The sequence below is a fragment of the Neophocaena asiaeorientalis genome, unplaced genomic scaffold (assembly GCF_003031525.2).
Source record: "Neophocaena asiaeorientalis asiaeorientalis breed wild unplaced genomic scaffold, Neophocaena_asiaeorientalis_V1.1 scaffold1, whole genome shotgun sequence".
In the NCBI taxonomy this organism is placed as follows: Eukaryota; Metazoa; Chordata; class Mammalia; order Artiodactyla; family Phocoenidae; genus Neophocaena; species Neophocaena asiaeorientalis.
This window is the reverse complement of record NW_020171981.1, coordinates 3,805,821-3,822,736: the sequence shown is the minus strand read 5'-3', so window position 1 is coordinate 3,822,736 and position 16,916 is coordinate 3,805,821. Positions and strand designations below refer to the sequence as shown.

Below are 16,916 nucleotides of genomic sequence, written 5' to 3'. Positions count from 1 at the left end.
TAAATAAATAAATAGTTGTGTGACTGTTTCATGGTGCCTCCACTGCTGGATGGCAGCCCTAAGGGCAGGGACCGTGTGCGTGGCCGATGCAGAATTCCCAGCATCTAGCATAGTCCATGGCACAGTAGGTTCTGTGTACATGTCTGTTGAAGGCTGAAGAATGAATGTAGTGAAGTTATGTGCACACATATACCTAAAGCCAATCACATGTGTTAAACTGGGAGTCTGCAATACAGAATCCAATCTTGTTCAGTTAAGACGTTCCTCTCCCTGATTTCTTTAATACCAGAATACCTCTGTTTAGATAGCAAGTCCAACCTTTCCCCCATTTTTAGCCCTTCATTCTGCTTATTTTCCAAAGCAGCCTTGTTATGATTCTGACGATTCCAGTTCTTGGGCTAGGCTAAACTATCTCCTGGATTCCTGAGCTCTATCTTCTTTAGGCCTTTAGCTTATGAAAAATTGAAGGCATCTTCTATCTTTAGTTTTTCTTGGAAGGCTTTTGTTTTTCTGCTAGCTTCTTGCATTCCCTATGATCTGTTGTGCTTTTAGAATAGCTTTTTTTCCAGGTGTTCTCCCCAGGTGTCTTAGATACCCAATATCAAATCACTTTTTACATATATACCCAAAAGGTACTCATAATCTCAGGAGCTGTCCCACACCCAGGCACATGGGGAGCAGTACACCACAGTGACCATCTGCTAGGCCAGAAAAAGCCAAGAGAACTTCGTCAGTCTTACAATTTGGAAACATCAAGTTATGTTTTTAAAAAATCTATTTTTATAAAATTATTTTCTTTATCACATAAAAATCCATGAAGAATATTGATGTCAGTATACTTTTCATTCCTAAACTTAGGCAAAATCTTGGGGTGAATAATCAACTCCATTACAACTGAAAAAGCATTATATCCTCTGGGAAAACTACTTCATTTTTCAGGAACTGATATTTCTCTATTATTTCATGCACTGATATCCACCCCCCAAAAAACATGCCTTGTCTTTTCAATAGTTAGCATTTTTTCCTAATGAATATTTTTTTCCAAACATATTCTTAACTCTGTGCCAGAATGTTTCCAGTGTAGTTGTCTTGTTTGCTACCCTCTGTTGTCTGCTGCATATACAAACATTTTCTGTGTAAAGAAAACATGCTTGAGTTTCTATATGGTTAACACTTTTACTTTTGTTTGCAATATCTGAATCTTAACTAAACAGCTCTGTCCCCCTCTGTTTTTGTGCACTTTAAGATTCCTACTAGGGCTTCCCTGGTGGCGCAGTGGTTGAGAGTCCGCCTGCCGATGCAGGGGACACGGGTTCGTGCCCCGGTGTGGGAGGATCCCACATGCCGCGGAGCGGCTGGGCCCGTGAGCCATGGCCACTGAGCCTGCGCGTCCGGAGCCTGTTGCTCCGCAACGGGAGAGGCCACAACAGTGAGAGGCCCGCGTACCGCAAAAAAAAAAAAAAAAAAAAAAAAAAAGATTCCTACTAAAGTTCTTTTCCAGAGACATATAGGGATTTTGTTCCTCTGTGCCTTTTTTCTTTGAATTGCTCATAAGTTAGGAACAAAGAGAAAAAAAGCAAATATAGCCAGGGCCTCTGTCCCCCCACTGCCCACTTGCCCTCTATCTATTCCCATCCTCAGCAACTAGCACAATCACTCCTCATGGGAGGGTCAAGACAAATGAAGGGAAAGGTGGAAACTGTAGAATAAGGTCCCCCCAGATCATTTGAATTTTAATTAGAACCCAGGACTCCTAACTCCCATCAGTAGGAATGTCATCTTTTGTAGATGCTTTGCATATCACTCTCATACATAGTGTCCTCAGGAATGGGGAGCACTGCCACATTATCCCTGGTCCAGTGGGCATTAGCTCTCCTGCCATTCAAATCCCCAGATCCTCTCCCACTTTGTACTCTAGTGTTTAACCTTTCCGGGTAGAAGAAGATCAATACGAATTCTTCATTGTTAAGAATCGATGACTGTCCTGTGGCATCACTGCCATCTAGTCTTGCTGAGAAGCCCAGTAAATCTCTTCAGCTGCTTCTAAAGCTTGGTTTGTCGTCTTCAGTTGCTTTCATTTTTAATGCAGATCACTTTGGTTTCTGTTCCCCTGGGGGCTTGCAGATAAATCTTGGCAGACATGTTCAGCGTCTACAAATGAGATGCTGGAAAAGGGCCAGCCCACCCAGAATTTAGTTGTAATGGATGAGACACCCCCTTGGTTTCACTTAAAGACTGGGCTATTCGTTTCCACATTTATTGGTAATTACCTCATATAGTAAGTACCTGGGTGGGAAGTGCCCAGGATGAAGTTCCTGTGTAACAGAGGAGGCCAACCTGTGAGACTGCAATGCAGATCTGTGCTGGCTGACTCAGCCTCTCTCGTAAACAAGCAGAAGTAGGAGACTTATCTCATTCTTTCAATGCATAATAAAAAGAAGCACTGGATAGCTTAGATGCCCTGGATGAAGAAAATCTGGCAGAAAATTTCTTTGTGCTGCTTACTTATAAACCAAGTGAAAAATTACCTGCCTGATTTTCTTTTATTAATAAACGAATATATTTATCATATTACTGAATAGCATCTGACTAAGGGTGAACTGTAAATATTTAATGTTAGTTAATGATCTCCTTCTCCCACAGTCCTTTGCTCATGCTGAGTGTCTGGCTGTATCTCATCCCAAACCCCCTGAATCTTAGGTTTCCTAGGGGTAATATCAGAACCTTGGTTTCCATTTGCAGCAAAAATGTGGGCTCCATAGAAAAAGACAGGGTCCTTTTAACTTTGGTTTCTCCTCTCTTTGATCAGTGGACTATGCCAATTATTATCAGGGCCTATGGGATTGCCATGGTGACCAGCCAGACGAACTGTCCTTCCAAAGAGGTGACCTCATCCGCATTCTGAGCAAGGTAAGGATTAGAGTGTGGGGCCTGGATCAAAAGTCGATTTTCTCACTCTTGATGATGTAGTCACCATAACCAGAATTATCCCATGTCATATTCTTCTCTTGTGTGTATTACATGGTTCCCTCACACGTAAACTTCCATTGTTTTATAATTGCCAGGGAAAATTTTAATTGAAAATTCAGATTCAGGAACCAATTTTCAAATTTAAAAATAGAATAAAGTAGACATAATACTAAAACTATGCCAATCAAAATTTGATCTTTTTAAAGGGTCTTGTGGTGCTTAAAAGGTCATCACCACATACCTACTTTATTACCGTAAAATACTCTTGAAAATATTCTAGCTGGGTCAGCTGCCTTCTTGTTTCATCTATAGATAAACAACACTGTAACATAGTTATATATGGGGGGAGGAGTCAGAGCTAGTTAGCTCAGTTGGTTTGAGCAAGTGCTGACAAGGCCAAGATAGTGAATCCAACTCACAAGGGCCAGCTAACTTCATTCTCTTCCTGAGTCACAGAGGTAGCCCCTAGCCACAGCTAACCATCTCACAAATGGTATTGCTGGATACAAAAAAATGGGCAAAAATAAGGATATATTATTGCAGATCCATCACCAATGTGAAGAAGCTTCAAAACTCATGGGCTACTGTTTGAGGGATCAGTAACACATCCTTGTAAAGAAAGACTGCACATATTCTGTATAGGTGGGCTAAGGAAATCCACTGTGTCCCTAAAAAACTTGTTAAAAAGTTCTCCCTCTAGAGGCAATCAATATCAACAAACACATTTTTGAAAGAGGCACAATTTGCTCTTTAATTGATTAGTATATGAACTCCATAAAGGAAAATTGAAAACCCATTGTGTTATTAACCCATCCTTTGCAATTTATCTTTGTTCTGTAAATGTCATTACCTTGGCCAGGTGTTTGTCTCAGTTTGAAATATACCACAAGCTCCTTAAGAAACAGACCAGGGCTGACAGAAGGTACCTTTCAGCAGTTCCAACGAGTCCCCTTTGAACTACGACCAAATTCAGAGCCAACCTTTTTCCAGAGAGCAGGAGGCCCGCAATCCCTGCTGGGTGAGATCAGAATCTTCTAGTGATTTCTTCCAGACTCCTAATTCAGCACCACCCTGGTGCCATTCTGGTGAAGCTCCAATACACCAAGAATAAATTGGAAGCAAAGAAGGGAGTGGACATTGGCCTGATTGGTATTTTAAATGCCCGAAAGCAAGACTTGCCGAGTAATAGAATTTGTGTACATTACCACGCTGGGGTAATCGAGTTATCCACTCAGGTGTGACCAGGCCTCTGTTTGCCCAGAGCCTGCAGGTGAACAAATTAACTGTTTACATTGTCTGAGGTGCCTGCAGCAGGAGGAGGGGAGAACAGAGTCAGACTGTCTGCTGGCCTTCTCTCTGGGTCATGATTATTTTGTTTGTTTTCCATGTCTTTTGCCTTTGTTAATGACTTCTCACTGGGGGTCCCTTTCCTCCATTTAGAAGGGGCTGTGGGGTGGCTTGCCCTTGCCGTATAGAGCTGTCTGCGGTTACCAGGGCTATTGTAACATTGAGATTACAAAGAACATGGGGACCTTCCCCAACTTGTTTTGGGTTTTTTAAACCAACCCCCCTTCCCCTCCTCCATTACTAAAAGCCAATATATCAGAGTTTAATTCACAGGGAATAGTTTGCTGCCTTGGTTCTATTGGGCATCTTTCTCCATCTCCTGGAAGGTCCTGAGTTCGTAGTCATCCCTTACCTTGGTAGTAGCACATTTCTTACCCCAAAAGCTACACCAGTTGCCACTCTTCTCCACATTGCTCATCTCTGCATGGCAAGGGAAGATATGAGAAGCTAGAAGCTTAACTGAAGTTTCCCTCATAAAACTTCATTCCAGTTAACGTTGGCTTGGGGAGCATTTCAGATTGGATTTACCTTTATTATATTACTTAACTCAATAAGAGTCCTTGGACAGGAAGGAACCTTAAAAGGCCACCTGATCCATTCCCTTGCCTCTAAAAAGCACAAATGAACCAATTCAGACAGATAGAAAAGGAGATTCCACTGCCATTATCAGCTGTATGTCTATTCAGATGTTCAGTAACTCCTAATCTCAGGAATTTTCTCTCATATGGATCCTAAATTTATTCCATATTATTCCATATTTAGCCCCAGCTGGCTTCCTTTATTGGAGTCAGTTACACTCTGCAGCCTGCCTCTCACACCTGCAGGGACAGAACTGACCCAAGTTGAGGTTAGTCCAGAAAAATGGTATCTAGAAATCTCCATTTTATTTTTCTCTCTGGCCAGTAGAACTTTTGTCAGGCAAGAAAAGCCCACTTCTTAGGAACCTAGAGAAGTCTATTTCCCTGAGAAACACAAGACAAGATGCAACTGAGTGCAGCTCAGCTTACCTGGAGCAGTTTCCTTACCTGTAAAATGAGGGAGTTGTGTTAGATCTTTAAGGTTCCTTCCACCTCAAACATTCCCGGTCTAAATTAACATGGTGAGGCTGACTTTGCAAATCTGCTAAAGAAATTCCACACAAAAATGTGTCTTAGCTTTAATTATTTATTCAGATTAAACAAGCAAAAAAATTCTAAGTTCTTTTGTTTTGAGCCCTCATAAATACATTTGGCTTTTCCCTCTCTCTTTGTATGGTAAGAGAAATATTCAGAGGGGCAGGGGGTGGCAGGTAGAGAACAGAAGTGGCCCCTGGATGGGGGAGTGGGGTGGGAATTGGGGGGTAATAACTTTATTCTTGGGTTCCTGCTGTTCCCTGCTGTTTCTTTCTCTGTTTTTTTTTTTTTTTTTGTTTTTTTTTTTTTTTTTTTTTTTTTGGTATTTATTTGTTTTTTTTTTTAAATTGAAGTATAGTTGATTTACAATGTTGTGTTAGTTTCTGGTGTATAGCAAAGTGATTCAGTTTTACATACATATGTATATATATATATTCTTTTTCAGATTCTTTTCCATTATAGTTTATTACAAGGTATTGAATTTAGTTCCTTGTGCTATACAGTGGGACTTTGTTGTTTATCTATTTTATATAGAGTAGTATATATCTGCTAATCCCAAACTCCTAATTTATCCTTCCCTCCCCCTTTCCCTTTTGGTAACCATAAGATTGTTTTCTGTGTCTATGAGTCTATTTCTATTTTATAAATAGTAAGTTCATTTGTATCATTTTTTTCAGATTCCACATATAAGTGATAGCATATATTTGTCTTTCTCTGACTTACTACACTTAGTATGATAATCTCTAGGTCCATCCATGTTGCTGCAAATGGCATTATTTCATTCTTTTTTATAGATTAATAATATTCATTTTATATATATATATACATATATATATATATATACACACACACACACATACATAAACACACACACCACACCTACTGTTTCTTAATAGTTGCCCAAGTATGACCCGACCCTCAATCCTAGAATCCTAGGGCCAAGAGAGTCTGTTAGGGTCTAGGGCTTTTGGACAAGAATGATCCCAGAAAGAGAGCTATTTACCCTTTAAAAAATTTTTTTCCAGAGAAGATGATTGGCTGGGTAAGAAAGCTGCACCCCCATAGATAACCAAATGCCCATCACCTGTCCTATTCTTAGGGAAGCAAATCGTCAACAGGTGGGTTACTTATGTGACCCTGAACAAAGTCACTTAATCTTGCTAATCCTCAGTTTCCTCATCTGTAGAAATGGGATAATTTCTGTTTATAGGGTGTTGTGATACTTTCATTAGAGAATTTGTGTAAGGAAGCGCCTGGCGTCTAGGATGATAATTATTATGATATTCCCCTCTTTTCCACTAACAATAAACTTTTGGGGTCAATATTGGGTACACACCAGGAGTTCAATAAATTATTAGTGAATTGAGAGAAAAAAAAAAGGTAGCCTGTCCTGCCAAGAACTCTTCACAGAGATATTCGAAAGCTCAACAGGTCCTCTCTTGGAAATAGAAGGCCATCCAGTGAAGAGGCCTTACATGGAAATACACTGTGCCTTTCCTGGTCTGAGAGAGTTTGTCAGTGGCAAAATTGATCAACTGTTCAAACTTCTTTACGCGGGCCTCTCACTGTTGCGGCCTCTCCCGCTGCGGAACACAGGCTCCAGACACGCAGGCCCAGTGGCCGTGGCTCACGGGCCCAGCCGCTCCGCGGCATGTGGGATCTTCCCGGACTGGGGCATGAACCCGCGTCCCCTGCACCTGCAGGCGGACTCCCAACCACTAGCGCCACCAGGGAAGCCCCTGTTCAAACTTCTTTGAGGAGAGGCCAGAGCCATGTATCGCAGCTCTGAAACAGTAAGCAGTGGCACAGTCTGCAGGACCCCGCCCACCTCCCCAACACATCTATCCGTTACTAAGCCCCAAGAAGTTGCATGCCCACTTAATGCACTGAGTTCCAATTTGGGCCGCAAATATATTAAAAGGAGATTTTTAAAATGGAGCAGATCTGTGCATCCAGTGGACATTCCCGCGTGCCTTTTGGGCCCAGATATTTCTGAACAGCATTTTTGGTGCAGGGACCGAACTTCGCTTCCACCCGGTGCAGGGACGCAGCTCAGGCCACGGCGGGGTGTTTAACGCTCTTCAGTGGCTCCAGATTGTGGTGCTTGTGCAGGTCTCCTCATACGTAACCGATGGCTCCCGTAAATTACTTCCCACCATGCCTGAGACCACCGCAGAATTCAAGTTTGAATAGAGCAGGAAAAAGGTGTTTGAAAGGCCTGTTCACTCAGCTACATTTTAATTTCCTTTTCAATCTTGTCCCAATTAATTTCACAAAATTAATCTCGCAGAAGCAAACTCGGCAGCACAGAGGCTGCGGTCGCTCTGCCTGAACATGAAATAGGAGCTAATATAAAAATCCATCTGCTGTGTCTGAAATACACGCCGGCTGCTGCTCAGTCCTGTCTGACATTCCAAACATCAACAGAGGGGAAAAGTGATTTGGGGGTTAGTGTCCATCAGTACTTGGCAGGGGTTCAACAACATGTGTATTCCAAAAATCCATTCAGCCTGGGCACCAGGCATGACAGGGTAGGTGCTGAATCACCCTCGGTGCGGTAACACTGCGCCCTGGGTTAGTTCCTTTTACCTGAGGAGCGTGCGGCCCCTCCGCGGACCAGCACTGCCACGAGCATTTATTGTAAGTAGGAGAAAGGGAGGTGAGAAGTCTCTATTTGGATAAGACGAGCCACAGTTTCTATGTTTCAGAGAAGTGACTCTGTCTTCCTGGCTTAAAGGCCTCTCACTGGGGAACCTTTTTCTAAATAATAAAGGTACTTGTTCTACTCTTCGAGATAACCTAAATAAACGCCCATTTAAAAATTAGGCCTCCTCTTCCAGAAGTAATTTATAGTGGTAACATGAGCTGTCCAGCAGATAAGGGCAAATTAAAGAGAGAGAGAAAGAAACTCTTTCTCAATTGTCTAGAAAGAAGAAGAGGTCCCTGAATGACCCTTAAATGGTCCCTGTTTACCATTTAAGGTAAACAGAGTTGATAGGCTACATCTCTTGAGCTTATGTTGTGTGACTCATGAGTTGGCCCTGGGCTCCTCCAGGGTTTTTCCGGCTACTTATTTCCATGGAAGGCAGCCTTGGAGCAACAAGCTGGGCACCACAGAAGGGTTATATTTACATGGTGGCTTAGCCAGGGTGGGGAGATATTCTCACCGCCCAAACACACCATGCTTTGGTTGTCTTCTGGTACAGTTGGTATGGAAACAGGGAGCCTTAAAGGCAAGGTCAAGTTTAACATTGAACATCTGATGCTGTCAGATGGCCATGGGTCTTATGTGGATGAGGATGGACCGATTTCATCATCTTGGCTGACAGTTAGCTTCCAGCACTGGATTGGAGCTACTTAAATTCAGGCCGGGTCCTGGCTCCAAACCCAGCTCCTAGTTATCCGAATGCAGCAGGCCTGTCCCTGGCACACCTGGACTATGTTAACATAACACCATGTCTGTTACAGTGGGACTTTTAAAGCCCAGTGTTCTTCACCTACTCCCTCAAAGGACTACTTAAAGAATGTAGACCTTTCCCCTCCCTTGACCCCAACCCCTCCAGAAGAGATTTGTATGTTGTAAAAATTATCTGAATGCAGCAGTACTTCCTCTTTTAAGTGTGCTTAGTTGAATTTGACAACACCTCATAAAAACAGATAAGTTAATTCCTTCAATTGCTTTAAATGAAGTTGTTTTTTTTTTTTAATTTCAGGGCTCTGAGGGAAAGGAGGTGTTTGGTGACATCTAGTGTCCATTTAGGACTTCCTCAGGCACCATTACCCTCCGTTTGGCTGACTGGGGGATGGGCAGGGTAATTTGGGAGGTAATTCGGGGGTAGGAAGTGGGGAGAATACAGGCCTGGGGCATAGACTGCACAAACATAGTGATGAAACTGATCAATGCCTGCCAAAGAGCTATCATTCACCTCTGACCTAACCAAAGGGGACGGTGAGGGAGGGTACCATCAGAAAATATCTTTTCTTATTTATGATGATACGAAAAGAGAAGCAGAAGCTGTCCCCATAACCCCATTTCATGTTAACAAGCAGGTCAACACTGTGCTGTGATGACGAAGATGATGATGATGATGGTGTTTTCTCTCATTAATAACCCCTATGGGAGGCTATAGAGTTAGGAGAATGGGAATGGGATTTGGGGTCAGCTGGAAGGCAACGGTCATACACCGGTCAAATTCAGTAGAGGCCATTCCTTTCCCCCAGACAGGAACCAATCATCTAGAACAAACCCTGGCAGCCTCATTCCTTCCAGGTAATTTTTATAAATGAGGGGACACCCATTCCAAGAGAGGACAAAAGGGAGAGGGTGTTTGTGAGTGTGCGTGTGTGTATGTGTGCTTATGCGTGTATGTGTGTGTGCATATAAACCTGCAAACAAGAGACCTGGCTACATATCAACCTTATTCTCTAAACCCTGGCCATTTATTATAAAACCCATTTTAAAAAAAAAAAGTAAAATTGGCACTTTGCACTTTAATCTCCTCAGTCCTGAACTGTTGTCCTGGACAAGACCCTTCACTTTGTACACACACACAAACACACACACACACCTTTCAGTCAGGTGGAAAGTCCCAGATCAGATAATTAGCTGTGAGACCCAGACAGAAATGTTTACCTAGAACCATATAAGCCATGGCCGGGTTAGGTTAATGCTCACAATCACCCGATGCTTTACAAACTCCAGTGTAAAAAAACGCCAGCCATTTATTTTGCGGTGAATTTATAACAAATGCTGTTAAAGGCTTCGTCTTTTGACAGAGGTAATAATAAATTCACTGTTAAAGACGGTAGTTTAATTCCTTATACCTCCAATACTGCACAGAATAAACCATATTCATCACTGAGTAATTTTTTACCACATAAATCTTTAAAACTAACCAGTGAAGGCTGTTGAGACTGAAATATTGTAAATTTATTAGATATGCCCATGTAGTATTGGATTCAGAGGTTTCCATTCGAATATATTATGGGGGAAATTTGTGTCTTTAACTGTGACATTCCCTCCATTTCCCACTGCCAGTATTATAACAAGCAGCTCCTCCAGAGTCAACTGCACGTTTATTAGACAGAGATTTAGTAATAAACTCACTAATCTGCCAAAGAGGCTGGATGACATTTCGGTGAGATGCTTTATTTAAAAGGGGTCACAAAAGCTTTGTTTCTGTGTAATTATTTTCTCAAAAGGAACTCAGCCTCCCCAAACCTGTCTGCTAGTGTTTCTTGGTAGTGTATGGATCCAGCTCGCCAACCAAACTAGCAAAATACTGAAGCAAATTATAACCTCATTGCAGATATACAGAGCAGTAACTTCTATGCTTATAGGATTAGTTACAGGGGGCTTGGGATAATTGGTTAGAACACAGAAAAGCTGGAATTAGCAGACATTGCCAGACTTGTGGTATTTAAGACTAATAAAAAGAATATTGATTCTCACACTAGAAATAATAGACAATGATTTCAGAAAACTTACTATTTAAAAACTTTCATCTTGACATATGACGCATTCAAGACACAATTAAATCCTCAGATTTGAACAAAAATCCTTTTACTTTAACATATAAATTTTGAGTGAAAGTCTGTGCCTGTAAGACAAGAATATTCGTTCTCATAATTTGCTAGTGAAGTGACATTTGAACTGACCAACTGATTATATCAAACTGTAATGCCCTCTCAAGTTTCATTAAGGAAATATTAATATTCCTAGAATGAAAAATATTTTTCCTTTTAGATTCAGAAAGTGCATCATCTTTTCAGCAAAGAGCTTGGGCGGTTTCCCTGTTCCCACTAATATTCTGTATTTGGCAAGAGTTCCAGATACTAAAAACTTCCAAGGAGGATTATGAACTTTAAGATTTTTTTTTAATAAAATAAAATAAAATGCGTTTCTAAATACTAAGCAAAGGAGAAAAATCTCCTGGCAGTGCAAGACTGCAGCCCATCAGAATAACTGTTAAAAGACAGAACTCAGCTAGAAAGATAAGCGAAATACCAGCAATTAATATTCAGCGTTTCACATTATAGTCAAGAAGGTGTGTTTTTCTTTGTGATGTGTCTCATAAGCTAAGAGTGCTGGGAGCCAGACTCTGAGCTCTGTCTTCGTTTTGTGCAGGAGGATTAAGGAGAAAAAGAACAGCGACAACAATCCTGCTCCATCTGTAAATGAACAAACATCTTGATTTTATAGCTATTTGCTTTGTAAAACTGAGGAATGAAACAAAAATGACTGGATGCCTAAGTAACGCTTTAATTCCAAATTCATTTACGCTGTAGCTATGTAGTTGTCACAAACCATAATGCAGTATTTAATTAAAATAACAGAAGTGTATCTAGATATGTCCTGGGGTAGCTATCACCAGATTATAGTCTATGCTATCCGTATTTTATTTATGAAATGGCAGAGTCTAAGGTGCAACTAGGCTGATACAAAAGCCTAAACATTTTAACCTGCATTTTTATAAAGGCTCTTTTTCTTTCCTGCTACGTCTTTAAATTTTTCCTCCTTCTATCTTTCAGGGGATTGTTTTGATGTCGATAAAGATCTCTCTTTCTAACTCTTGCTTTTCAACTGTTGACCTCCTGTGTCTTCTGGCTGTGAAATCCCCCATCTGTTGTCATGGAAAGACTTGTTTCACAGGAGCCACAGCAAGCAGGGGACATCTTAGCGGACCTTGGACGTGGAGGGTAGGAAAAAAGCAAACCCTTTTCAGGCTCAGTGTGCTTGTTCCCATACAATCTTCCTTGCACCTTTTTTTTTCCACCTATAAATACCCGTTATAGTTTACACGCTTGCTTGCTCTACTTTGTGGATGTTCACATGCAGACATACTGCTCCTTTTCATAAACACATAGCATCTATCTTATACGCACCCACCATCTATCTCCTCGTTCACATTGGCTGTCCCATCAACCTCCTTGTCTGCAGAATTATGTTCAGCAAGGTCCTGATTTATAGGAAATAAATAATGAAAATGGAACAGACTGGGAAAGATAATCGAAACATTCAAATTGTTATTTTTCACTGTACTTTCTACAAACAGAGGATCTATAAACACCTAGCAAAGGTGTTCGCTGATTCCTAGAAAGCAATTAGTGCCTATTGGAACATTCTGACCCAGTGGGTCTCTACCTTGTATTTTTCCTGTTCTGTCTTACTTTTTGATGCCCCAAGATCTCACCTTTTTAAACGGCAAATGATGCTGTGTTATTATTTTCATTATTTCTGCTTCTTATTTATCCTGTTTATAATGACAAGTTTTGTCATCATTTATCCTCTATAAGATAATCCTAAGAATTACAAAACAAAAACAGTAATTGCAACCACCTTTTTAAAGAAAAGAGCCCTTGCAATTACTATATAAAGATATTTGATAATGGTAGGATCAGATCACAGTCTGATCCTACAGCAAAGGTCTTTTGGAGAAGGGTCTCTTACACACACTTGTAATTATTTTCGCCCCTTTCACAGGTCACATAGAAAGTTAATTTCAGTAGCTGCTAATTTCCATCCAACAAGAACGCGGTACTTTAAACCACCCAATATAATTGGATTCAAAATAAATTTAGGAAATCGAGTGTGTTAGAAAGCAAATAAAAATATCCTTTTGGTAAGAAGGAGGGTGAAAGTAGTAAAAATGGCCTTTTTTTCTCTTTTTTTCCCTTCACAACTTTGCCATTGAAGTTGCACCTACAGCTAGAAGTTTGTCCGTGAAAAATGGTCATTTTGTTTCTCTGCTCAAAGAATGTTATTAAAATGCTAATTTAAAAGAAAAAGGAGTTAAATATCTAGCGATGGTGCATTCTAATTGCAACCATAATGAGCTTTCTAAATGTGCGGTGCCCCTGACACACACAGAGCATAAACAGCAGTAAACAGATCATTAGTACCCGCGTTCATTTATTCTGGCGACCTTACCATGACCCCACCGAGGGTAGGGTGAAAAGCAGGTGGATCTGGCTGTGACACCCCCTAGAGGGATCCAGGAAATGAAGCTATAAGCGGTTGTCATGGAAACGCCTATGTGTGCAGATGATGTAACACACCGACAGGCTGTAGGCTTCGCAACTGGGACGTTGCCTTTCCCTCGCCGGAACAATCTCACGGATTAAATTATTCATTTCTTTAATTCACATAGCAAAAGGAATCCTAATTTTCTTGGTTATGTGCAACTCTCTTCCATTTGTCTAAGGTCTGTCATCCCCTCTTTCTCTGAAACCTACCCCAGCTTCCTACATTCTAGCCCCAAATCACTGAATCTGACAAAATCAAGTGGAGGAAAGGCAGTGGAAATCTGATGCTAACATCTGTACTTACAGAGAGAAAATATAAGATTTTAAGCTAAAAATTAATAATATAGACAGTGTTCCTTTCTGATGAGGGCATGGTGACCAGGGACTAAATGTTTACCTGTCCTGAACAAGATGGCTTTGTTTGGAGCAGGACAGGGTCAAAGTGATACCTGATGCAGAGAGTGTAAAGCAGACAGGCACCAGCCCCAAATGAACACATCACCATAGCAAGGTGCAGGGATAAGAGAAAAACATAAGAGAGAAGGAGCATCTGCTTACCCCCTCCCATGTCCAATTGAGGGAATCAAGATTAATAAAAATAATTATTTGGAGAATGATTCCACTCGATCCTACCCTGTTTTGCAATGAACAACCTCAATAACCTTACAGCAACAGTAGAATAACTTTTCTTCTTTTTTTATAGGAAGCAAAAAAGACGATCCCTGGAAATTATTTTAAAATAAAAAATATCCTGGCCTGCGCCTCCCCACCCCCACCCCACCCCCACTGCACTTTAGATGAACCTGTGATATTGTAGCAATGGCCCTTGAAGTGCAGTGGGGAGGTGATTTAGGAGAATATTAAAGGCAATGTGGAGATTCAAGGCGCCTCTCTCAGGGAGATCTGGAGAAATACGCAGCACAGATGGGCCGAGCAGATTAAACATTTCCGTCACATTGTTTCCAAATTGTGTTGTGGTGCCTGAGGCTGGTACTGCGGTCAGAGCAAAATAGAGTGGTGCAGAGCTGCGAGCTGCACAGTTTATGGAGTACATATTAATACGCCAGTCTCACATGGTATCACCATTCTATCAGCTCCGAAATGGTGCTGTCTCTATTGTTCCTGAATTCTGCACTTAGCACCTTGCTTTCTCCTGTCTGCAAAGTATTTACCTTCCCTTTATCCTTCCTCTCCTTTTTAGTCAAAGTTCAAGTTGTATGTTTCTCATTTCTCTTTTCCATACAGCCCTGTTCCGCCTTCCCTCTTACCTTCACAGCTTATGATTTTTCTGTCATGCACACTCTGTATTTTGCCCACACTTCCATCACCAACAATGTCCAGTGTGTGCGTGGGTCCTGCACCCCTCCCTAGCCTTGACTTGGTCATTATCCACTCACACCCAGTTCAGGACATCAGTTCAGACTTGAGGCTGAATAGTCCCTTGCACTCAGGGCTCTCAGACCCTCCATCTAGCTGACACATTCCTCTTCTCAGAACACTCAGCTCTTTGCCGGGGGTGAGCTTTGTGGAGTTGTTGCCATGTTCCCCCCGCCCCAGCTGCTGTCACTGGCCACCAGCCTTTCAATGTCCCCTTTCTTAGACTCAAAGCCCCCCATCCCTGGCCCCGGCTCCAGTCTCACCAATGTCTAGGTTAGCAGGTTCCCTGAAACGTGGCAATAAATAAAACTAGTTCAGTTGAGGCAAATTTAATGATACATTTTTATTATGATTTATAGACCAAAACTCTGAATAATGGAAAAAAGAGAAAATGATTGCTAAGAACTTAAAACACGGTGTGAAACAGCCTGGAGAGGCCGCCAAGCTACCCAAGGTTTCAGCCAAGCATTGGGCTCTGATCCTTTCACAGGTTCCAACAGAACTAATCCACTGTCGACCCAACTGACCACTCGCTTTCTCCTTTGGTAAAATCTCTTCCTAAAACCATTTGTCCTGAAAAATGGGCACCTGTTTGTCTGTGGTGAACAATTGTTTTTCTCAGCAATTGGAAGGGTGCTGAGTTAGAGCCCTCAATTTATTTAATCACTTTCGATAGCCTCAGAAAGCATTAAATATCCAAAGCTGGATTTCAGTAGAGAAATTGTAGGCCAACCCAGAGTAAAAATATGATGTTTTTGGCTCAGCTTGGAATATTACAATCTACTCTGCTTAGGAATTCAAATTTCCCATCTTTACTAATGATAATGTATGATGTACAGGCACTAATAAGAGAAATAAGCAATCATAAACCAATAATTCTGTGATTGATTGGCCTTTCCCATACATATGTGAAGCATTTATTGATCTTTCATGTTAGGGGCTGATTGATTGTTCCCTTGAAGAGGTAGTCTCTTGTTTACAAGCACTGAAATAGTGAACTTTGATGGTTAAAAGAATAAAAGTATGAGACAGTTTCTGTGAATCTTGTTCCACAGAGGCTTATCGAAGCCCAATTCAATGTGAAAAGAGAACATTTCCATTAGGAACATTCTCAGGGGAACGAGCAGTGTCAAGCAGTTTGCTCCAAAAGCCATCATGTGGATTTGAATGGAAGCTATAAGAAGACACCACAACTTTTAAGTCACAGTTAAAGAGATGGCCTTAGGGCTTCCCTGGTGGTGCAGTGGTTGAGAGTCCGCCTGCCGATGCAGGGGACACAGGTTCGTGCCCTGGTCCGGGAAGATCCCACATGCCGTGGAGCGGCTGGGCCCGTGAGCCATGGCCGCTGAGCCTGCGTGTCCGGAGCCTGTGCTCCACCACGGGAGAGGCCACTATAGTGAGAGGCCCGCGTACCACAAAAAAAAAAAAAAAAAAAAAAAAAAAGAGATGGCCTTAGAAGGGATAAGCAAGCTTGGTCAGCCTTTGAAGAAGGAATAGATTTGGCAGCTGGAAGGCTGAAGCCTTGGAAACCCAGAATGGCAGGATTCTTGATTTCCTTCCACTGTTTTTTAAAAGTGGGGGTAGGGGTGAGATGGCCACACTGGGCCAAAGAGCAGATACAGGCCATAAAGATCATTGTACTTTCCCCCTAAAGTGCTGGTTGGTCAACTGTAGAGGGTTCATAAACCCTTTGAGAATCTGATGAGAGGTCTGGGCCTCACCCCAGGGATAAAACACATGTACACATGCCCACAAATTTTACACCAGTTTTAAGGAGTTCAAAGATCCCTTCACATGCATCCACAGAGAGGCCATGGGTCAGAGACTCCAGTTTAAGAATCTGTGCCCTAGAGGATGGTGGTTTCCTTTTGTTGGAAAAGCCTAGGATTCACTGAGCCTAGAAATTGAATTCTCAGCCCAAGACTGGATGGTCATTCCAGGTCATGTCTGTGCTACTCCAGGGGAGCCATGGAAGAGCTTAAACAAATAGGAACCAGCAGGGAGGAGAGAAATTAATATGTAGCAGTCATGGAGTAAGGGTATTTAATCTCTTTTAAGGCTTATGATAGGCGCCTGCTGGTTTTC

General features: G+C 41.7%; 1 protein-coding gene across 1 annotated transcript in view; it reads left to right on the top strand.

Annotated features, from left to right (window-relative positions):
• SKAP1 (src kinase associated phosphoprotein 1) overlaps nt 1–16,916 on the top strand; it is a 294,708-nt gene that overhangs the window by 269,468 nt on the left and 8,324 nt on the right. The window contains exon 12 of the mRNA XM_024746404.1: nt 2,810–2,910. Coding sequence (XP_024602172.1) covers nt 2,810–2,910 — 101 coding nt within the window. The remainder of the gene's footprint in view (nt 1–2,809; nt 2,911–16,916) is intronic.